This window comes from Apostichopus japonicus, chromosome 11, assembly GCF_037975245.1.
Source record: "Apostichopus japonicus isolate 1M-3 chromosome 11, ASM3797524v1, whole genome shotgun sequence".
Taxonomy (NCBI): domain Eukaryota; kingdom Metazoa; phylum Echinodermata; class Holothuroidea; order Aspidochirotida; family Stichopodidae; genus Apostichopus; species Apostichopus japonicus.
Window position 1 is genome coordinate 15,413,019 of NC_092571.1, and position 17,139 is coordinate 15,430,157.

The 17,139-nt window shown below is 39.9% G+C and overlaps 1 protein-coding gene across 8 annotated transcripts in view; it reads left to right on the top strand.

Annotated features, from left to right (window-relative positions):
- The window catches only part of LOC139976342 (chromodomain-helicase-DNA-binding protein 5-like), a 33,763-nt gene extending 16,624 nt beyond the window's left edge, over window positions 1-17,139 (top strand). The window contains exons 23-38 of one of the 8 annotated variants that reach the window (XM_071985031.1): window positions 469-659; window positions 1,482-1,656; window positions 2,098-2,190; window positions 2,843-2,910; window positions 3,977-4,110; window positions 4,624-4,768; window positions 5,298-5,838; window positions 6,590-7,486; window positions 8,118-8,304; window positions 9,056-9,188; window positions 9,699-9,894; window positions 10,896-11,107; window positions 11,951-12,086; window positions 12,704-12,856; window positions 13,804-13,916; window positions 16,920-17,139. In XM_071985031.1, the coding sequence (XP_071841132.1) occupies window positions 469-659; window positions 1,482-1,656; window positions 2,098-2,190; window positions 2,843-2,910; window positions 3,977-4,110; window positions 4,624-4,768; window positions 5,298-5,838; window positions 6,590-7,486; window positions 8,118-8,304; window positions 9,056-9,188; window positions 9,699-9,894; window positions 10,896-11,107; window positions 11,951-12,086; window positions 12,704-12,856; window positions 13,804-13,916; window positions 16,920-16,925 (3,380 nt within the window). In that variant the 3' untranslated portion in view covers window positions 16,926-17,139. The remainder of the gene's footprint in view (window positions 1-468; window positions 660-1,481; window positions 1,657-2,097; window positions 2,191-2,842; window positions 2,911-3,976; window positions 4,111-4,623; window positions 4,769-5,297; window positions 5,839-6,589; window positions 7,487-8,117; window positions 8,305-9,055; window positions 9,189-9,698; window positions 9,895-10,895; window positions 11,108-11,950; window positions 12,087-12,703; window positions 12,857-13,803; window positions 13,917-16,919) is intronic. The other 7 variants (XM_071985027.1, XM_071985029.1, XM_071985028.1 and 4 more) reach the window with 7 other exon arrangements.

Sequence of the window (17,139 nt, forward strand, 5' to 3'; positions counted from 1 at the left end):
TTCATAGCACAATGTACTGCCTAGGTATCCCTCAATGATATTCGTGGGCAGAAATTGTGCAATATTAATATTTTCTCTCTGTTAAACTTCAATGGTCAATGTTCTTTAATAACTTGATCTAGTCTGCGGAGTAGATACACTTTGTTATTATTATTTATATTTATCTCTCCCCCCTAACTCCATCACCCCCAACACCAGACAAAATGACAACTTTGTGGGTCTATCTTGGGCTCGAGTGTTGTTAATATTCATTAATGAGATGCCCCTTCTCAACAGTCTTTGGTCTCTTCTCTGTCAGTAGGAAGACTTCTCCCGATAATAAAGTTGTTGTCTAGAATCATCATCAGGATGTGATTGTGACAAAGCAGCATAAACTATAGATGGAGTGTAATTACCACTAGTAGCAGTCAGCCTACCAGTACAACTGACTGGTTTTCACCTTTTTTTTCCGTACCTTCGCTCATGTAGGTAAAGAGGCGGGCGAAGAGTCCGGTACCATCACATGGGAGGACAAGGCAGTCAATGAGCTCCTTGACCGGTCCAAGAAGGGTGTAGAGGAGGACAAGGACTATGCAAATGAGTATCTAGATTCCTTCAAGGTCGCTAGTTACACCATCAAGGAAGATGAAGTTGACGAGGAGGATGAAGAAGAGGAAGAGGTAAGAGCTAACAGACACCTTCCAAACAAAGTCAGCTCGGTCGTCATGTTGCAGGACCCGATGTCCTGGTCTCAGTTTCAACCTCATTTAAACTGTAGGAGTTTGTGTCATATTCAGTTAAATAATACCCTTGCTTATCAGTATGATGCATTATGATGCAATTATACTTTTTAAATCCATATAAAAAAGTAATAAGTTTATTTGTACAGAAATGTCAATAGGAGCTAGCTGCCCGTTTACTTGACATACAATAGGGGGTGGGGTGAGGGGGGGTGGGTATTGAAACAAAATTTTCAATAAACCATGGAGTATTGTATTCTCCAGGGATTCAAAGTGTACAGCTAATGTAATCAAGCCCCGAACACAAAACCGTGGGTGGGCACCACCACACTCTAGAGGTGCAGTCCCTAAAAACACTTTCCTAAGATAAACCATAACAGGACAACATAAATAGTCCTACATCACATATAGACATATAGATAGAGGAGAGATGGTTCAGGTAACTTAGATACCTCGATGGGCTATACATAAAGCATTTATACTTTCAGTAGGCAATTTTCTACTTCCCCCACCCCCACCCACTTTCCAATATGATTCCATTTATACTGTTCGGTTCCCATCATCAATTAAAGTTCTGCTTAGTTTTTTGTGAAATATTTTTTGGGTTGTCTGCATGTTTTACCCTTTCTAATGTATTTAAGTTCAGTACAGTAAAGAGTGCAACCATAATTCTATGCTAAGCAAGTGAAATTCTCAGCTGTGGAATATATGAGAGAAAGAATTATGCAAATTATCGCTGCTTCTCCTTTACCGTTAACGTAGGAACCAGAAACGGAGGTCATAAAGCAGGAGTTGGAACCAACGGACCCTGCTTACTGGGAGAAGCTTCTCCGCCACCACTACGAGCAGCAACAGGAGGACTTGGCTCGCACCCTCGGCAAGGGCAAGAGGGTCAGGAGACAGGTCAACTATAACGACACCAGCCAGACTGAAAATGGTTAGATAAAATCTACTTACTCTATTAACAGTGCTGCTATTTATGTGTGTGCTCTATAATATGTGGTGTGTTAAGGTGGTAATCACTGAACGAATGGTGTGTGTCCCTGCATGTGACAAATTATCTCTGTAGTCGTGTGGTACGATAAGCTCAAAGTAGTTATTGCATTAAAAGTGAAAACAAAAAATAGAGACTTAAAAACTGTAACTTTGCATAATGAGTCTGAGGGAATTTTGTGTCGAAAGGTTGTTGTAGTGTGGCTTAGTCTGTGTACGCGTCTGATATTTGGACAGGCTGTTACTGAGTTATATCGTATGGTAAACTAAAAAAAAAAGAAAAAATGCCTTTTTTAGTTTGCTCAGAATAACAAAATGTCGACAGTTAGTTTCATCCGGGTTTCGTCGTCGAGTAATTGTAGTGTGTTGGTTTGTATGTTTGTAGGTTGGGATGATAAGATGACTGACAACTCCAGCGATTACTCGGCAAAATCCGAAGAAGAGGATGAAGACGAAGACTTTGATGAATCAAAGGAAGGTAACCATACATTCTCTCCTCTTTCCAAATCCATCTTCCTCTCATCGGATGTCTCAAAAAAGAACAAAACAAGATTTGGCATTTTATGTCGATAGTTTGTGTTTTATAAATTTCCTAGTGACAGGCCTTGGCATGTATATAAGATGATTTGACAATATGACATCCATTCCAAACCATGACTTGACTGGATCCTATAAGGTATAGGGAGTGAAGGGACACGAGGGGGGGGTGAATATTTTGGGACGGGGTGCTTGGTATTGTTGTTGATATATAAGGCTGTTAATGGACAAATATGCAGTTGTTTTCCATGTCATGGTCAAACATCCCTCCCCAATTTGGGGTATGTTACCAACCTAAACTCTGTACCCTCCGTTCACAAGTGTGTATTGTTTGGCTATTTTGAGCATACACTATTCAGTTGAAGTCATTGCCTGCCCACTGTTGGTGAAGTAATTTGCTAATAGTCGGCAGTCATTCAAACATTCAACACCTATTCTGCAATCGTTTGCTGAAATATTTGCCGAGATAAATTGGTCCTTGATCATCATTAAAGATTTCTCATCAAGACAAAAGATTCATTGTAATGAAGTGGCAGTGTTTCTTAACAAGAGAGTGAAAAATGTCTGCATTTCCGGCATTTCTATCTTTGCAGTTCGCAAGAGCAGAAGGGAGAAAGAAAAACTACCACCCTTGTTGGCCAGAGTTGGTGGACAGATTGAGGTAAAAATATGTTTTGTTTTGTGGAGCATAATGTTTTCTAAGAAATGTAGAATTGTGCTTTCAAGGGATAAGTGATAGCTGAAAATGTGGCCAAGTAGAGAAGTGAAACACATGTCACAGAATAGTTGAAACACAGTTTCTGTAGTTGGTGTGTCCTTGGTATAACATGCCTTCTGCTGCTTAGGCTTTTCCTACTGCAAGTGAAATTCGTAGTCGTCCTATTTATATGCTACCCATGGACGTCCACTTTGTTTATTCTGAATGAGATAAAAGTTGTCCAGGGTTTATTTAGAGATACTGGCATCTCCCTTCATTATCTCTGACTCCTGGACACAAAAGAAAAACCTCTGGCACTTGTCAGAGAAATCTGCTGTAATAGGTTGAGCTTTATAAAGGTTTGAAAGCTCTGTATAGGCATGGCAGAACACGTTCAAATAGAGGAAATACCTCTTTTTTTCAAGGGAGTTTTGTATGTTTTGTGGTGAAAAGAGACTTGTTATGAGTCCATACGCATACACATAACACTAGCATAGTTACCTGTACTTGTGAAGACCCTCTTAGGTTTGTTTACTCATACTTTGGCATTTTTTGAAATTTAGAATACCTGTACTATATAGCAAGATTTAGTACTTGTACCCTTGCTCAGTCCCTTGGTATTCATACGAGGCAAGGAATAATTTAGTGTTTAAATTTTGTTCAGAATATTTAAAGCTCTGAACTTAACCTCATATGAAATACTATGTTTTCTGTGAACAAAAAAAACTGCTATACCTCTTTGGACTTATATAGCAAATTGACCATTTTGCTTCAAAGTTTGTGATGTGATAAGTGATAGGTTATTCCCTGCAAAGGGGACTTATGATTGTGCTAGTACTCATTCTGCTGTACCCCACAAATATGGGTGAAAGTACTTCAATTTAGAAGGGGTACAGAATTCTCATTTGTCTGTCTGTCTCTGTTTTTATCAGTATGTTATTAATGTTAAATTGTCCACTATCGTCATTTTGATTCGGTGTGACCAGAATGGATTAACAACATTGATGTGCATTATTCATTTCTGAAATAGGTGTTGGGATTCAACGCCAGACAGAGGAAGGCTTTCCTAAATGCAATCATGAGATGGGGAATGCCTCCTCAAGACCCTTACAACTCTCAGTGGTTGGTTCGTGATCTCCGAGGCAAACCAGAAAGACACTTCAAGTGAGTATTTGTCACCGTTTCATTTCACAGATATCTACCAGTAGTAAAGACTGCATAGTTTTAAGCATAATAAAATAAAACTGTTAGCAAACTGCTTATCCACTAGAGAGCCTGTGTAAGAGAATGTGTAAAAGTAAGTTGGCCTGACGTTTCGTTCGATCCTAGCAGGATCTTCTTCAAAGGCTAAATGTCAAGTAACAGTAGGGACAAAAACGCACAAAATACAGACAGGTTAATGAGCATGGTGAACACAGGTTTAAGCATGTGGTCAGTGGAACATTCATTAACCAAATTGAAGAACATGACTTTAAGTCATTTGCTGCATGTCTTGTAAGAGTGCAGGGTAAAACTCGTAGAGTGATGAAATCTGTTTGGTTGAAGAAATTATTCTAAAAGCAAATGACAAAGAAAAAAACTTGCCAAAAATTGGTGAAGTGGCAATATGTATGCCATCTCTAAGGCATTAGGCATCATCTGTTGATATTGTCTCGGCTACTGTTTATTTCCGTCCAGGGCCTACGTCTCTCTATTTATGCGTCATTTATGCGAGCCTGGCTCAGACGGGGCGGAGACATTTGCTGACGGGGTACCTCGAGAGGGGTTGTCACGCCAACACGTCCTGACTAGAATAGGAGTCATGAGCTTGATCAGGAAAAAGGTAAGTCTGTTTCTGATAAATTATTTGAGATTATGACAGCAATGATGATGAGAATTACACCAAGTGGATGGACACCTAACAATGTACTGGAACAACATAAATGTTTGATCCAACATCTTCAGGGCAGGAGTTTTAATTCTCATTCGGCTTTTTTGGTTTCTCTTAGTTTGAGAAGAAGAATAAAAAATAGTGTAAGGTTCTTCTGTTGAAGAAGCTCTGTTTGATGTAAATCAGTTTTATTCCAGAGAGATTTGTCTTAAAAGATACTGCAAGATATATCTATCAAAGATGTATTGGTATATAGGGTTTGTGAACTCAGTATGGCTTCTTCATCAAGCAAAATTTGAAGGAGAGGGTTTAGCCTAGCCTCCAACTTTCATGTTTTTTTTCAAAACAAATGCAAGTTATTTCATTTTAAACAGACTCAAAAAGTTCCAAAACCAACAGATAATTTAATTTTGGGTGAGGTTACCTCCTCTTTGTATATTTTTTTCTTAAAAAATTCTGATATTTTTTTCTTTGTTTCAAGGTGATGGAGTTTGAACCAATCAATGGTTCCATCAGTATGCCCGAGTTGTTGCCCCACCCCGGAGCTGTCTCTGCCATCAACCCTAATTCCAAACCTCAATCAAAGCAATCATCCCGTACCGCTTCCCCGGCTCCCCCTCCGACGACTGCCGCAGGGCCTACGCCTACCTCCACGCCAACACCTGCTGCTAATGCTACAGCAACACCAGCCGTTAATGCTACAGCAACACCCGCCGCTGATGCTACAGCAACACCCGCCGCTGATGCTACAGCAACACCCGCCGCTGATGCTACAGCAACACCGGCCGCTGATGCTACAGCAACACCGCCGGCCGCAACACCCGCTGTTAATGCTACAGCAACACCCACTGCTGCTGCTAATGCTGGTGGTGCAACTGGAGATGCCCAGGGAAAAGCGGCTGAGAAGAACGGTGAAGGCACGGACAAAGAGAGTGTTACGGAAAAAGAGGAGGAGAAAGAAAAGGAAGACCCTGGCAAGGAAGACTCTGGCAAGGAAACTGGAGAGGAGAAGAAAGATGCAGGTGAGAACAGAACTAATGGACAACAGTCGGTTCATTTTAAGCAGCTGGTCTTGTTGTTCTGAAATATCTTAACATGAGATAAAAGAAAGTGGTGTTTATTTGCTTGAGTAATATTTGGGTAAATACATCTCAGATGGTCTGCAAACCATTGACTTTTTGTGTAGGACTGAAAACACATTCATAGCGGTTCTACATGAGCCCAATCTTATATCGTGGTAGATTCGACTGCCCTATTAGTCGCTGCTGTTGCATGTGTTATTATCCATCCACATCCAAACCTAATAAATGATAAGGCCTAGTCATGTATTGATAATCATTTTAAGATGTTGCACTTGGGTCAAGGGTCAATTATGTATCGGTGAAGTGCCTGACAATAGAAGAGAGTGATAAGTTGGTTAGTTGTATTCAACACTAAAAGGCGTTTGATATGTTAGGAGTTTGGTGTAGAGAAGTTTGGCGGATCCAGTCAAGTTTGGAGGGATAAAGAGATGTAAGAAAGTTTGGGGTGCAGAAGAACATTTTTTGGTGATACAGAAGAATGTTTGGGGGATAGTTAAGACCCCAAACCATTGTCTTTGTATACTCATGGATAATCTTTGAAGGTTGGGATAGGAAGGGCGGTCATATTTATACTTTTAGGGCAAAGTATAACTTTTGTTTTTCATTAGAGTAAATATGATAAGTTTTTCTTGTAATTGAATTGAAAACTTTGAGTTGCTAATAATATGATATTGTTTCTCCTCTTATAAAGAAAAACCTGTGGAAGGTGAAACCAAAGAGAAGGAGGATGCTAAGAAGGACAGTACAGAGACAGAGAAGATGGAGGTTGACGAGAAGGAGAAGGAAAAAGATAAAGAGGAACCGATGGAGGTAGATAAAAAGACAGAAGAAAAGGAAGAAGAAGAAAAGATGGATGTAGATCAGAAAGCAGAGGGAGCTAGAAAAGAGGAGGAGAAGAAAAAGGATGGTGACGAGAAGGACAAGGACGAGAAAGACAAGGATGAGACAGAGACGGAGAAGGATGAAAAAGACGTGGTAGGAGAAAAGAAGGAGGCAGCAGAAGAAGCCGTGGAGATGAAAAATAATGATGAGGAGAAGAACAAAGAGGAGGAGGAGGAGGAGCAGAAGAAACAGGAGGAGGAGGAAGCCAAGAAAGAGACAGAGAAAGATGGAGAAAGCAAGTCTGAAGTTGAGAAGACAAGTGATGAAGTAAAGGAAGCTTCTGAGGATAAGGAGGAAGGAAAGGAGAAAGATGGAGTAGAGGACAGCAGCAAGAAAGAAGAAGAGGAAGCAGTCAAGAAAGAAGGAGCAGAGGATGGACAGAAAGATGAAGCAAAGGCGGAGGAGAAGACCCAAGTAGAGGCAAAGACGAAGGAAGGAGGAGAGAAAGTAGAGAAAGATGCAGCGAAAGAGACACCAATGGAAGGAACAGAAGAAAGTAAGATCGAAGAGGTTAAGAAAGAGGAGGGGACTAAAGAAGAGGAAGAGGGGAAGAAGGAGGAGGAGAAAGCTGCTGCGAGCAAAGACGAAACAAAGATAGAAGCCGGAAGTGAGGCCAAGGAAGATGCCAAGGACGCTACATCTAAGGACGCTATACCTAAGGACGATAAAACGAAGAGCAAGGCATCCAATGGTGAGGAGAAGCAAGGTTAGTTTAATTTAAGGTTTAGTTTAGGTTTAGTTTAATTTAGTTTAGTTTTAGTTAGTTTTTAGTTTAGTTTTAGTTTTAGTTTGTCAAGGTTTAGGTTAGTTTAATGTCATCACTCTTCATCAAAAGTCATCTGCCACTGCCACCTTCTGTTTCTTAAAAGAGCAAAACCACAAAGTAATATCACACGGCTTGTTAAGCCCATCTTTGCTTACTTTGTTTGTTTCGTAGACCATGGTTGTCTACTTGTTGTCCTCAAAGAAATAGTAGTGCGATTGTCCACCTGGTTTCAATCCCATTTCCAGTCGGTTCTCTGTTTGTTTATTTTACTTTGAAAACTGATTGAGCTCACTGTAGCAAAGACAGTTTATACACATAGCACTGAGCTACAATGCTGAATAAATTCCTCCTGATGTGATTACATTCAAGTGAATTTGGACAGACAGATTAATATATATAAATTTGAAAATGTGTGAAAAATTAGCTATTGCTAATGGTTCACCACTCTGGATCTACGATTTGATCATTGTATTGTTTATATTGTGTTGTTTATAATTGTGTTTGTGTTGTTTGTGTTTTTGCTGTTATAATTGTGTTGTTTATAATTTTAACTCTCTTCTTTTTTTACCAGTCGTTGCGAAACCAAATGGAGAAAAGAAGAAGAAGCTGAGGTTTGTGTTTAACATCGCTGATGGGGGATTCACAGAACTCCACACACTATGGCTGAATGAAGAACACGCTGCCAAAGCTCTCGGAGAGAAAGGGATTGAAATCTGGCACCGTAAACATGACTATTGGCTCATCCATGGAATCGTCAAGTATCCTTTTTAGACCGAAGATATCTTCCAGAGAGATATAGAATGTTTTAGGGGCGTGGTGTGTTCATGCTGCAGGTTGTTCGACTTGTATTGCGAAGCAAAATGGCCAAGTTGCTACACAGTTCAAAGATGTAGCAGAGTGTTTTTACACAGAGAGTCAGTGTTTCCAGTATTTTGTGATTAATTTGGGTAAACTTTGGTGTGCGATATGTAAACACTTCATAGATGGGACTATTTGGTTTTTTGATTTTTGGTTTTGTGTTTGTATTTTATATTTCTATGATAATCTTATGGCAATGAAATGCTAGCAAAAGTAGTAAAGTTCAGGCTCTTCTCAACTGCATGGCAACTGTTACTGGGAGTTATGAAATCAGGGTCATAGGTTGTCTCTATGGTAACAGGTTTCTCTCTGGTACAACGTTCACACAGCATCTTAGTAGCACAGAGAGCAAGGTACTACATTAAGAGCAATGTTCAGTAACACCAAGGTTTTGTGTTGAAATCCAGGATCTCAATTTTTTTTTGACAAACTTAACTCTGTCGCAGAGCACCTCTTCAACTGACTGTATCAAATAGCATATTGAATTGAATTAACCAATAAATTAGCTGAAAAATTGGACCTTACCATGCAGTGTTTGTCAGGCTAGTATTAGTGTAAGAGGTGATTTTGGCAAGAGGCTATAAGGTCAACCATGCTGGGCATACTTAGCTAACCTCCCTTGTGTTCCTTAACCATTTGTTACCTTTGAAGACATGGCTATGGCAGATGGCAGGACATACAGAATGACTTTGCCTATGCTGTAATCAATGAACCTTTCAAGATGCATGTTGGCAAGAGTAATTACTTGGAAATTAAAAACAAATTCCTGGCCAGAAGATTCAAGGTTTGTTTTTTGTTGATTTTTTGTTTTATTAATTTTTTTTATTTTTTTTATTGAATGCTGAACTGTTGTAGCTGGTTATTTAGCTGGCTTTTGCTAAAAAAAAAATAAGAAAGCTGGCTTTTGCTAAATTATCTTATGGCAAGAGTTTCCTGGAATATTTAAATGCCTGTTTAATATTCAAATATTACAAACCTGTCTATAAAAAGTACCACTTTGGGAAACCCCTACTCAGGCTGGCACCAAAATGATTTTCATATTTGGTATTAGTCCCGTGTGTGTATGCTGCAGAGAGTGTAAGATCCTGTAATTTCATGTTTCCATGGTATCCATTCCTTCTATAGATAGATTGAAAGGAAACTTGTTTGTTGAATATGAATGGTAATGCAGCAATCATGCATACTTTTTGACAAACAGTACCTCTCTTCAGTTCATTACTTATCAAATCCAGTCGATAGTCTCTGTTATTTTTCTTCCTCCCACTTCACAAATTTTTCATTGTTCATTGTACAGCTCCTAGAGCAGGCGCTCGTCATAGAGGAGCAGCTGAGACGAGCCGCGTACCTGAACCTCACACAGGATGTCAATCATCCAGCCATAGCACTGAATGCAAGATTTGCAGAGGTAGAATGCTTGGCTGAGAGTCACCAACACCTTTCACGAGAGTCACTGGCTGGGAATAAACCTGCAAATGCAGTCCTTCACAAAGGTATTTTTCTTTTTTGCATAAGGGTGGGTTTGCCAGGTCTGGAGCAACCTCCCATTATTTTTATGAAGTAGTTCCCATTACTCCTTTAAAGCTTCCAAGTTACGTGTGCTGCTTGTCTTCCTCTTCATGCGATTCACCAAACTGCTATTGTCTGTTTCACCCCAATTTTCTGATTAACCTACAGGAGCCGTGTCTTGCACGGCTCAATCAGTCATTTTCATTCTGACCATGCACAAAGGTACCTTGTAATTGCAACAGAAGTGATGTTAACTTGTGTCATGTTGGATGCATATTATTTGCATATATTAGGATTGAAGTTGTTATTATCAGCTGTATGTTCACAGCTGCTGTCATACTCACTTCACTCTATGAACTTGTGTGTATGGATAGAGTATAGGTTGCCAGTGGTTTTATTGTTTTCAGTGAAAAAAGTGTTTCTTGAGGTGTGGTCGAAGGATGAAGTGAACCATCAGTGTTGCAAAAAGTCAATTACCATTGCCAAGCACAGTGAAGGTCATGTCAAACACTGGATGTTGATTTAAAGGGTGGACACTCCTTCTAGTAACATGAAACATCCTGGTGAAAATTCTAGCAATGTGCTATCCTCAAGTATTACTTAATTTACCACATTCTTGGATTGGTTTGGTGTCAGCTAGCCATAATATTGACATATTTGTGGTACAGGTTATTTGCAAAGTATTCAGTGATGATCATATCTGAATAGGGTTTTACCACCTGACATCTGAATTCTCTTCTGGGTCCTCGTAGATCCTTCCCTGGATCATAGTCTCAATTCATGCCGTCAATTAATTATTCATAAAGATTGTTCCAGAGCTTTCCTCAGAGTTCTCGTCTGGGTTCCCATAGATCATCCCTTCGGTCAGAGTCTCGAGTAATGCCTTCAATTAACTATTCCAATAGATTGTTGCAGTGTTTTTCTCTGCTCTGAAGGAATGTTTTTGCAATTGTATTTATTTATTTATTTCTTTTCCGTCTGCTAGTGCTGAACCAGCTTGAGGAGTTGCTGACTGACATGAAGTCAGACGTAGCCAGGCTTCCTGCCACACTCTCCCGCATTCCACCTGTAGCCGCTAGGCTCCAGATGAGTGAACGGAGCATTCTCAGTAGACTAGCTAGTCGTGATGCCTCCAAGGGACAGGCTGCAGCTCAGGCTGCTGCTCAAGCTGCTTCCTCAGCTGGTGCTTCTGGTCAGGTGGGTATTGTCCTCTTATGTCCCCGTATTCTACTAGTTGTTCTGGTCAGGTGGGTATTGTCCTTTTATGTCCCTGTACTCTTCTAGTTCTTTGCTTCTATGTTTACACTTAGTTGGTATGACGACGAAGACAGCCTTTTCCATGATGATTTAGGGACTGAAGTATTCCTGTAGACAGGCAGCTTTAAACATACTTTGTAAGAGCAGATATGTTTGAAATGACAGTTGCTATAGGAAGTGCAAGCAACTTTGCCAATGTAGCTCTAATGTAGTAGGATTCCTAGTAAAACCTTTACTGGTGATGTTTGCTAGTCATGCTACCTTGTTATACGTTTGTGAGCATTCCCATCTGTTCCAATCCATATAGTAACAGGGAAAGGTGTCTGTGGAGGCAATGCTGATCTACATTCCGGATTGAGTCGCATAGAATTCGGATCGATCATTGGTCTCACTGTATGCGGCGAGCCTTTCTTCGGTACAGTAGCTAACGTACACACCCAGTATTGGAATGTTTTATGACCTATCACCACCAACTACACCCTGGAATGATTCCTGAATAATCCTGAATTGAACAAGGGTGGTAGAGCACAGGGACCTATATTCCAGATGTCACAGATTGAAATCCACCTCTTGCCAAACATTTGCTTTCTTTTAAAAAAAAGAATGTACATTTTATTAATTCAAACTTAATTTATTTGTAAATTTATTTGTAAGTGGTAGTATTTGGGTATGTTGGTATTTGAAAGTTGTTTCGATGGTAACAGCATGACTTTTATTTATTCTTGGTAAATAATGTACAATATGTAGTGCTGATTTGTTTTTTATCTTTCTTCTTATTTACAGCAGCAGGGTGCCCAAGCAGCAGCTCCTCCGCCGGTAGCCCCTGCTCCTCCTCCACCAAACCCTTATGCAGCCTATACTAACCAGAGCAGCTATGGTGGGAGCTTTGCTACCAACTACGTCGGCTACAGACCAACTGGTGAGTCAAGTCGCTTTTAAGCACAAGTTTCATATACCTTTGTTTGGCAATTTGACTATACATGGCACTGCTTTCCCTAAAGTTTTTCAAACCGTCATCATTTCTTAAGTTTCTAAAGATAAGGTTTTCTTTAAGTTGAGTTCATTTGCAATGTTTGAAAGAAAAGGGATTGGAGAAATGAGCCGTTGCTTTAACCGCTGAGGACCGTCAGTACCTTTGATGATTCGGTGGATGTCTTTATTCAAGTTGTCACTATTGTCAATTATTATTTGGGTCTAAAAAGTGTAACTTGCTTTCTTTCTCAAGCCAAAGCAGCAATTACAAACTTTTGTGGGCATTTCCTCTTTAAAAGCAAAAAAATAAAATAACATAAGTTTTGAACATTTGTACAAGTGAGTTGATACTGCAGAAAACATGCGTTCCTGAGCTCACTGGTTCCAAATCCCATTACAAGCAAACACTTTCTTTTCAAAGCTATCTTTATCTCATAAACTTCCATTGCATCTCCTTGGGCTGGTCTGTATCATGTCATCAGCATTTCTCTGTAGTGGTGATTTCTAGACTTTTTTCTGGGCGAACCTGCATCTCTGCATGTTGTACTTGCTCTTTTTTTTCAGCAGCCCAACCAGTCCCCCAGGGTAATGTGCAAGTGGTACCAGGGTCAACACGTCCCCAATTGGTGGTGAAAGGTCAACAAGGTGTCCAGCCCTCCATGGGTAACTACTACACCTCTGTTCTGAGTAATGCCTCCAGCGTCATTTCCAGCTCAGGTGAGAGTAAACTCTACGTTGAGCCTCAAGAGCCTTGCAGCCCTGAGAAATCTCACCACCTGCAAGAGCCGCATCCAATGTTGTTTGGATGGGGGTTATGAATATTCACGACGTGTATCTTGTTCCAGCCATTTGGGACAATTTTCTAATGCTAATACCTCTCTAAACTGTACTCCAATATCATGCTCTCAAAGCACGGGTATTGTCAGTACAAGCAGTTCCTAACCTTGATCTGATAGAAACATGATATTCATACTGCCCGTACTGACAATACGAGTGCTCTGAAGCGGGCCATGACACTACAGTATAGAATAAATTATCCCAACTGGGTGCTTTTGCTGCATTCACTGTTGAGATGGGCAGGGCTACATTATTGATTTGGAAGTTTTACAGAATGCATGTTCTGGAAATGGGGAACCTTTTGCAGTAGTGATTAATCCATCCTTTTCTAACATCTGTCCCATAGTGACACTGCCACCAATCGTCCATGCATGCTACTAGCATAATTTGTGCATGGCTGGAAGATTCTTATATCAATTCCATATCTTTCTGCACACAGTTGCTGGTGCTATTAATATTTTTAAATGCTGTTGCCAAAATTGTTCCTTTATTTTTCCATATAAATCTGGATACTAATTTGCTTATTATTTCACCTGCATCAAGATTTGCTTCTTTTTTTTTCATTTGCGTTTTGGTGGTGGTTGAGGGAAGGAGTTATTGCAATGCTTTCTAGAAAAAAGCAAAGACCAATGTTGTGTTACATGTTTGTTTTGCTTTAGTCTTTTGAGCCCAAAGAATTTCATGTTTTGGTAACGAACATGCAAAGGAAGCCGTTCTATTTTTCACTTCATTATTGCAATTTTCTCAGTTAAAAAAGGTTTTGCAATTTTCTTTTGCTCCAATTGACTTGGATGCCTTTGTGTTTTTTGATCATTTCTCATGCTTAGGTTCAACCCTAAGCAAAACCCAAGTGCAACCCCAGGTCAAACCCCTCTCCCTGGCAACCAGTGCTGGATCCAAAGTACCTGCACAGAAAGCAGGCAGCACACAGGCAGGTAAAGTAAGTGTCCACCAAAGTTTGGTTTGTTACCATTTCATTTTTACCTTTTAATTGCTCCCCTTTCAAATATCAGCTTTTAAAGATAATGAGGGAAAGGTGGGGGAGGGTGGAAGGGGGAAAAAGAAAGGAAGGGAAAGAATAAATCAAATTTTATTCCATTATAGCCTTTCGCAGGGTTGGCATTTTCCCGGGAAAAACCTGTTTTTCCCACTAAGCAGTAAAAACCGGGAAAAACTGGTAAATACCGGTAAAAACCGCCTCCGTCTCGAAAACTAGTATTAATTGTCCGTAAAATGCAGGGTCATCAGTAGGCCCGATATTGTTTCATGACAGGCATATTTTATTGAATATGGGAGTTTCTTAGCTTCATTTTGAGCTATTTTATCACATTCTTATTCTACTTTTTGTGGAAAAAAGAGTATTTTTCGTATTGCACATGTATAGTTATTCTGTCACGATCTCTTTAGCAGTATGCATTGCCTATTGCCCAAACCATTATAGGTCTACACTGGGACCTTCATCCCTCCTAAATTCTTCAGGCCTATTATGTGGCATGAACATGTGTATAGGCTAACTGAAGAGGTAGGAGTATCAACAACACAAGTAACTGTTCCAATTGTTACTTATTCTTAAATTAGTTGATGTCACAACAGTCACTTAGTACAGTGCCTATAAGCAATATAAGCATAGTACAGTGCCTAGTGCGAAGTGTGAACAGAGTACAATTTATCGCAGACATGAAGTGATCGTTCTTGGATGTGAATCATCATTTGGATCTGAGCGGACTAATGTGGCATGTATAATATGACGAACCATAGCCCTAGGAGGCACCAACAGTTTGATACGAGTCCATTCTCTAGATAATGGAATTATGCATCTCGATAGGAAAATAAAGTTGGTTGATTTGAGCATCCAATATATTATTTATTTGAATTATTTATAATAGTCTAATCGGTAAACTCACAAGTTATAGATCATAGCTGTTCTTTGGATGTAACCCAACCCCCTACCATAAGATGCCATTTTCTTGTAGATTCTATGCTCCTCCACAAGTTCCACATGAGTTTTTAGGAATTGTATATAATTTGAGGTTTTTCCCAGTTTTTCCCACTTATAGGTGGGAAAAACCTCCCGGTAAAAAACTTGTTTTTCCCGGGGCGGTAAAAACCGGCCAACCCTGGCCTTTCGTATCTGTTTTTGGTGCACTTTTTACCTCTGTTGCTCGTTATTGGAGAGCTGAAATATTTTTAAGCCGAGAATGACTGCCCTCATCCAAGTCAGCCAAACTTGTTAGGGATTCCATGCCTCAATGGAATGGGCTTTGCATGATTTAGAAGCTAGCAATGGTTTTGGTGATGCTCTTAAGAAATGACATTAGATGGATGTTAGTGTTGCTGAGAGAATTCAGGGTTGATGTCCCCTCTGGGTAATTGGCACTCAGAGATCATAAAGTAGCTTTCCATTGCTGTTGAACCTCCCCTTTGGTCTCCTCCTTGAGGTTCACAAACTCTCAGTTTTATATATATATATTTGTTCTATAATATTTTTGTCAGTACTAGGTTTAAGTCATGAAGAAGCTGAAGGCATTTATACGGTTTCTGTTTCATTTTACGTCATATCTTTTGGTGAAACAAACTTTCAGTTTTGTTGCTCGCATGTTGCATAATGCATGTTGCATGTTGCTTGTTACAGGCAAGCAGTTAATGGAATGGGTGAATGTTGAAATGTTTATTAACTGTTTTAACTGGATTAAAAATGAGACATATATCAGCCAAACTATGTACAAAGGTTTGACTCCAACTTTCAGGTTTAAGGTTGTACTTACATTAACCCTGCCCATCTAAGATATACTCACAATTTTAACTCTAGCGCAATGTTTATATTTAATGCAGTTACCCTCAATATGCTGCATAGTGTTTGACTCAATCTGAAAATCTGGGAAGGCCAGAGGAAATTTCTAGCTTAGGAAAGTTAACAAAAGTACATACATGTGAGGGATGCTTGGCCAGAAGGGAAACTTTAAGTTCTTGGGGTTTTAACTGTTATTATGATTTGTACAGTATGGAAATAAGAGATAATTTCATCGTTATGGCTATTCATTGGATTGTTTCAAAATATGAAGAAACAGAAAAAAGTTCTATTTTGTTCTGAAATTGGTAGCGAAATTGCTACTCAACACGAAGTGAAAAGTAGAAGCATTGCTGTCAAGATGTGTTAAATTCTGGAATTGGGCTCCAGGTAGAATTCAAGAAGGTTGTGAGAATTGGGTTACAAGAAGCCTTGGATATGAAAGGAGGGGGGGGGGGGGAGGTGGTTGGTTTGTTGCTGTTGGAGAGAAGTAATATTGATTAAAGATAGTATTGATTGTTATTGAGAGGGAGCCAGGAGGTACTGTTTAATGTGATGAAGGTAGTGAATGTGTAGGGTGCAGAAGTGTGGTTATTGTTGGGGGAGGGGTTTCTTTTTGTAGTAGGGAAGTACTGTTTAATGTGATGAAGGTAGTGAATGCCTAGGGTGCAGAAGTGTGGTTATTGTTGGGGAGGGGTTTATTTTTGTAGTAGGGAAGTACTGTTTAATGTGATGAAGGTAGTGAATGCCTAGGGTGCAGAAGTGTGGTTATTGTTGGGGGTGGGGTTTCTTTTTGTAGTAGGGAAGGATTGTTTAATGTGATGAAGGTAGTGAATGCCTAGGGTGCAGAAGTGTGGTTATTGTTGGGGGAGGGGTTTCTTTTTGTGGGAGGGGTTTCTTACAGTGGGAGAAAGTAGCTTTTATTTAGTTATGACAGTAGTTGCTCCGAATACACTAGTGTGGTTAACTGGTTATGCTTGGTGGGGGAGTGGGAGGTGTTTTTTTCTTGGGAGGGAAATAAGTCTTATATAATGCTCAGGGTGCAGGAATGTGGTTATTATTGTCTGGTCCTGTTAGTTCACATTATAACTTCAAATTCATTCTTATTGTGAGAGTGAATGGAGTTTTAAACAAAAGGCTTGTTTTATCATACAGGCATAAGCCAGCCATCACAAGGAGGGGAACCAACTGATCTGTCCAGAGGAGGGAAATCTGATGTCATTCTCATTGATTAATAAAGATTAATAAAGATCTACCAAACCTGGAATTGGTCGGAATGTCAGCCCGGCATTAATCATCACAAAAGATGGAATATTGTGTGGGTTGTCTGGTCCCTGCACAGCCATGGCCGTAGAAGACCGTCGTAGAAGAGAGT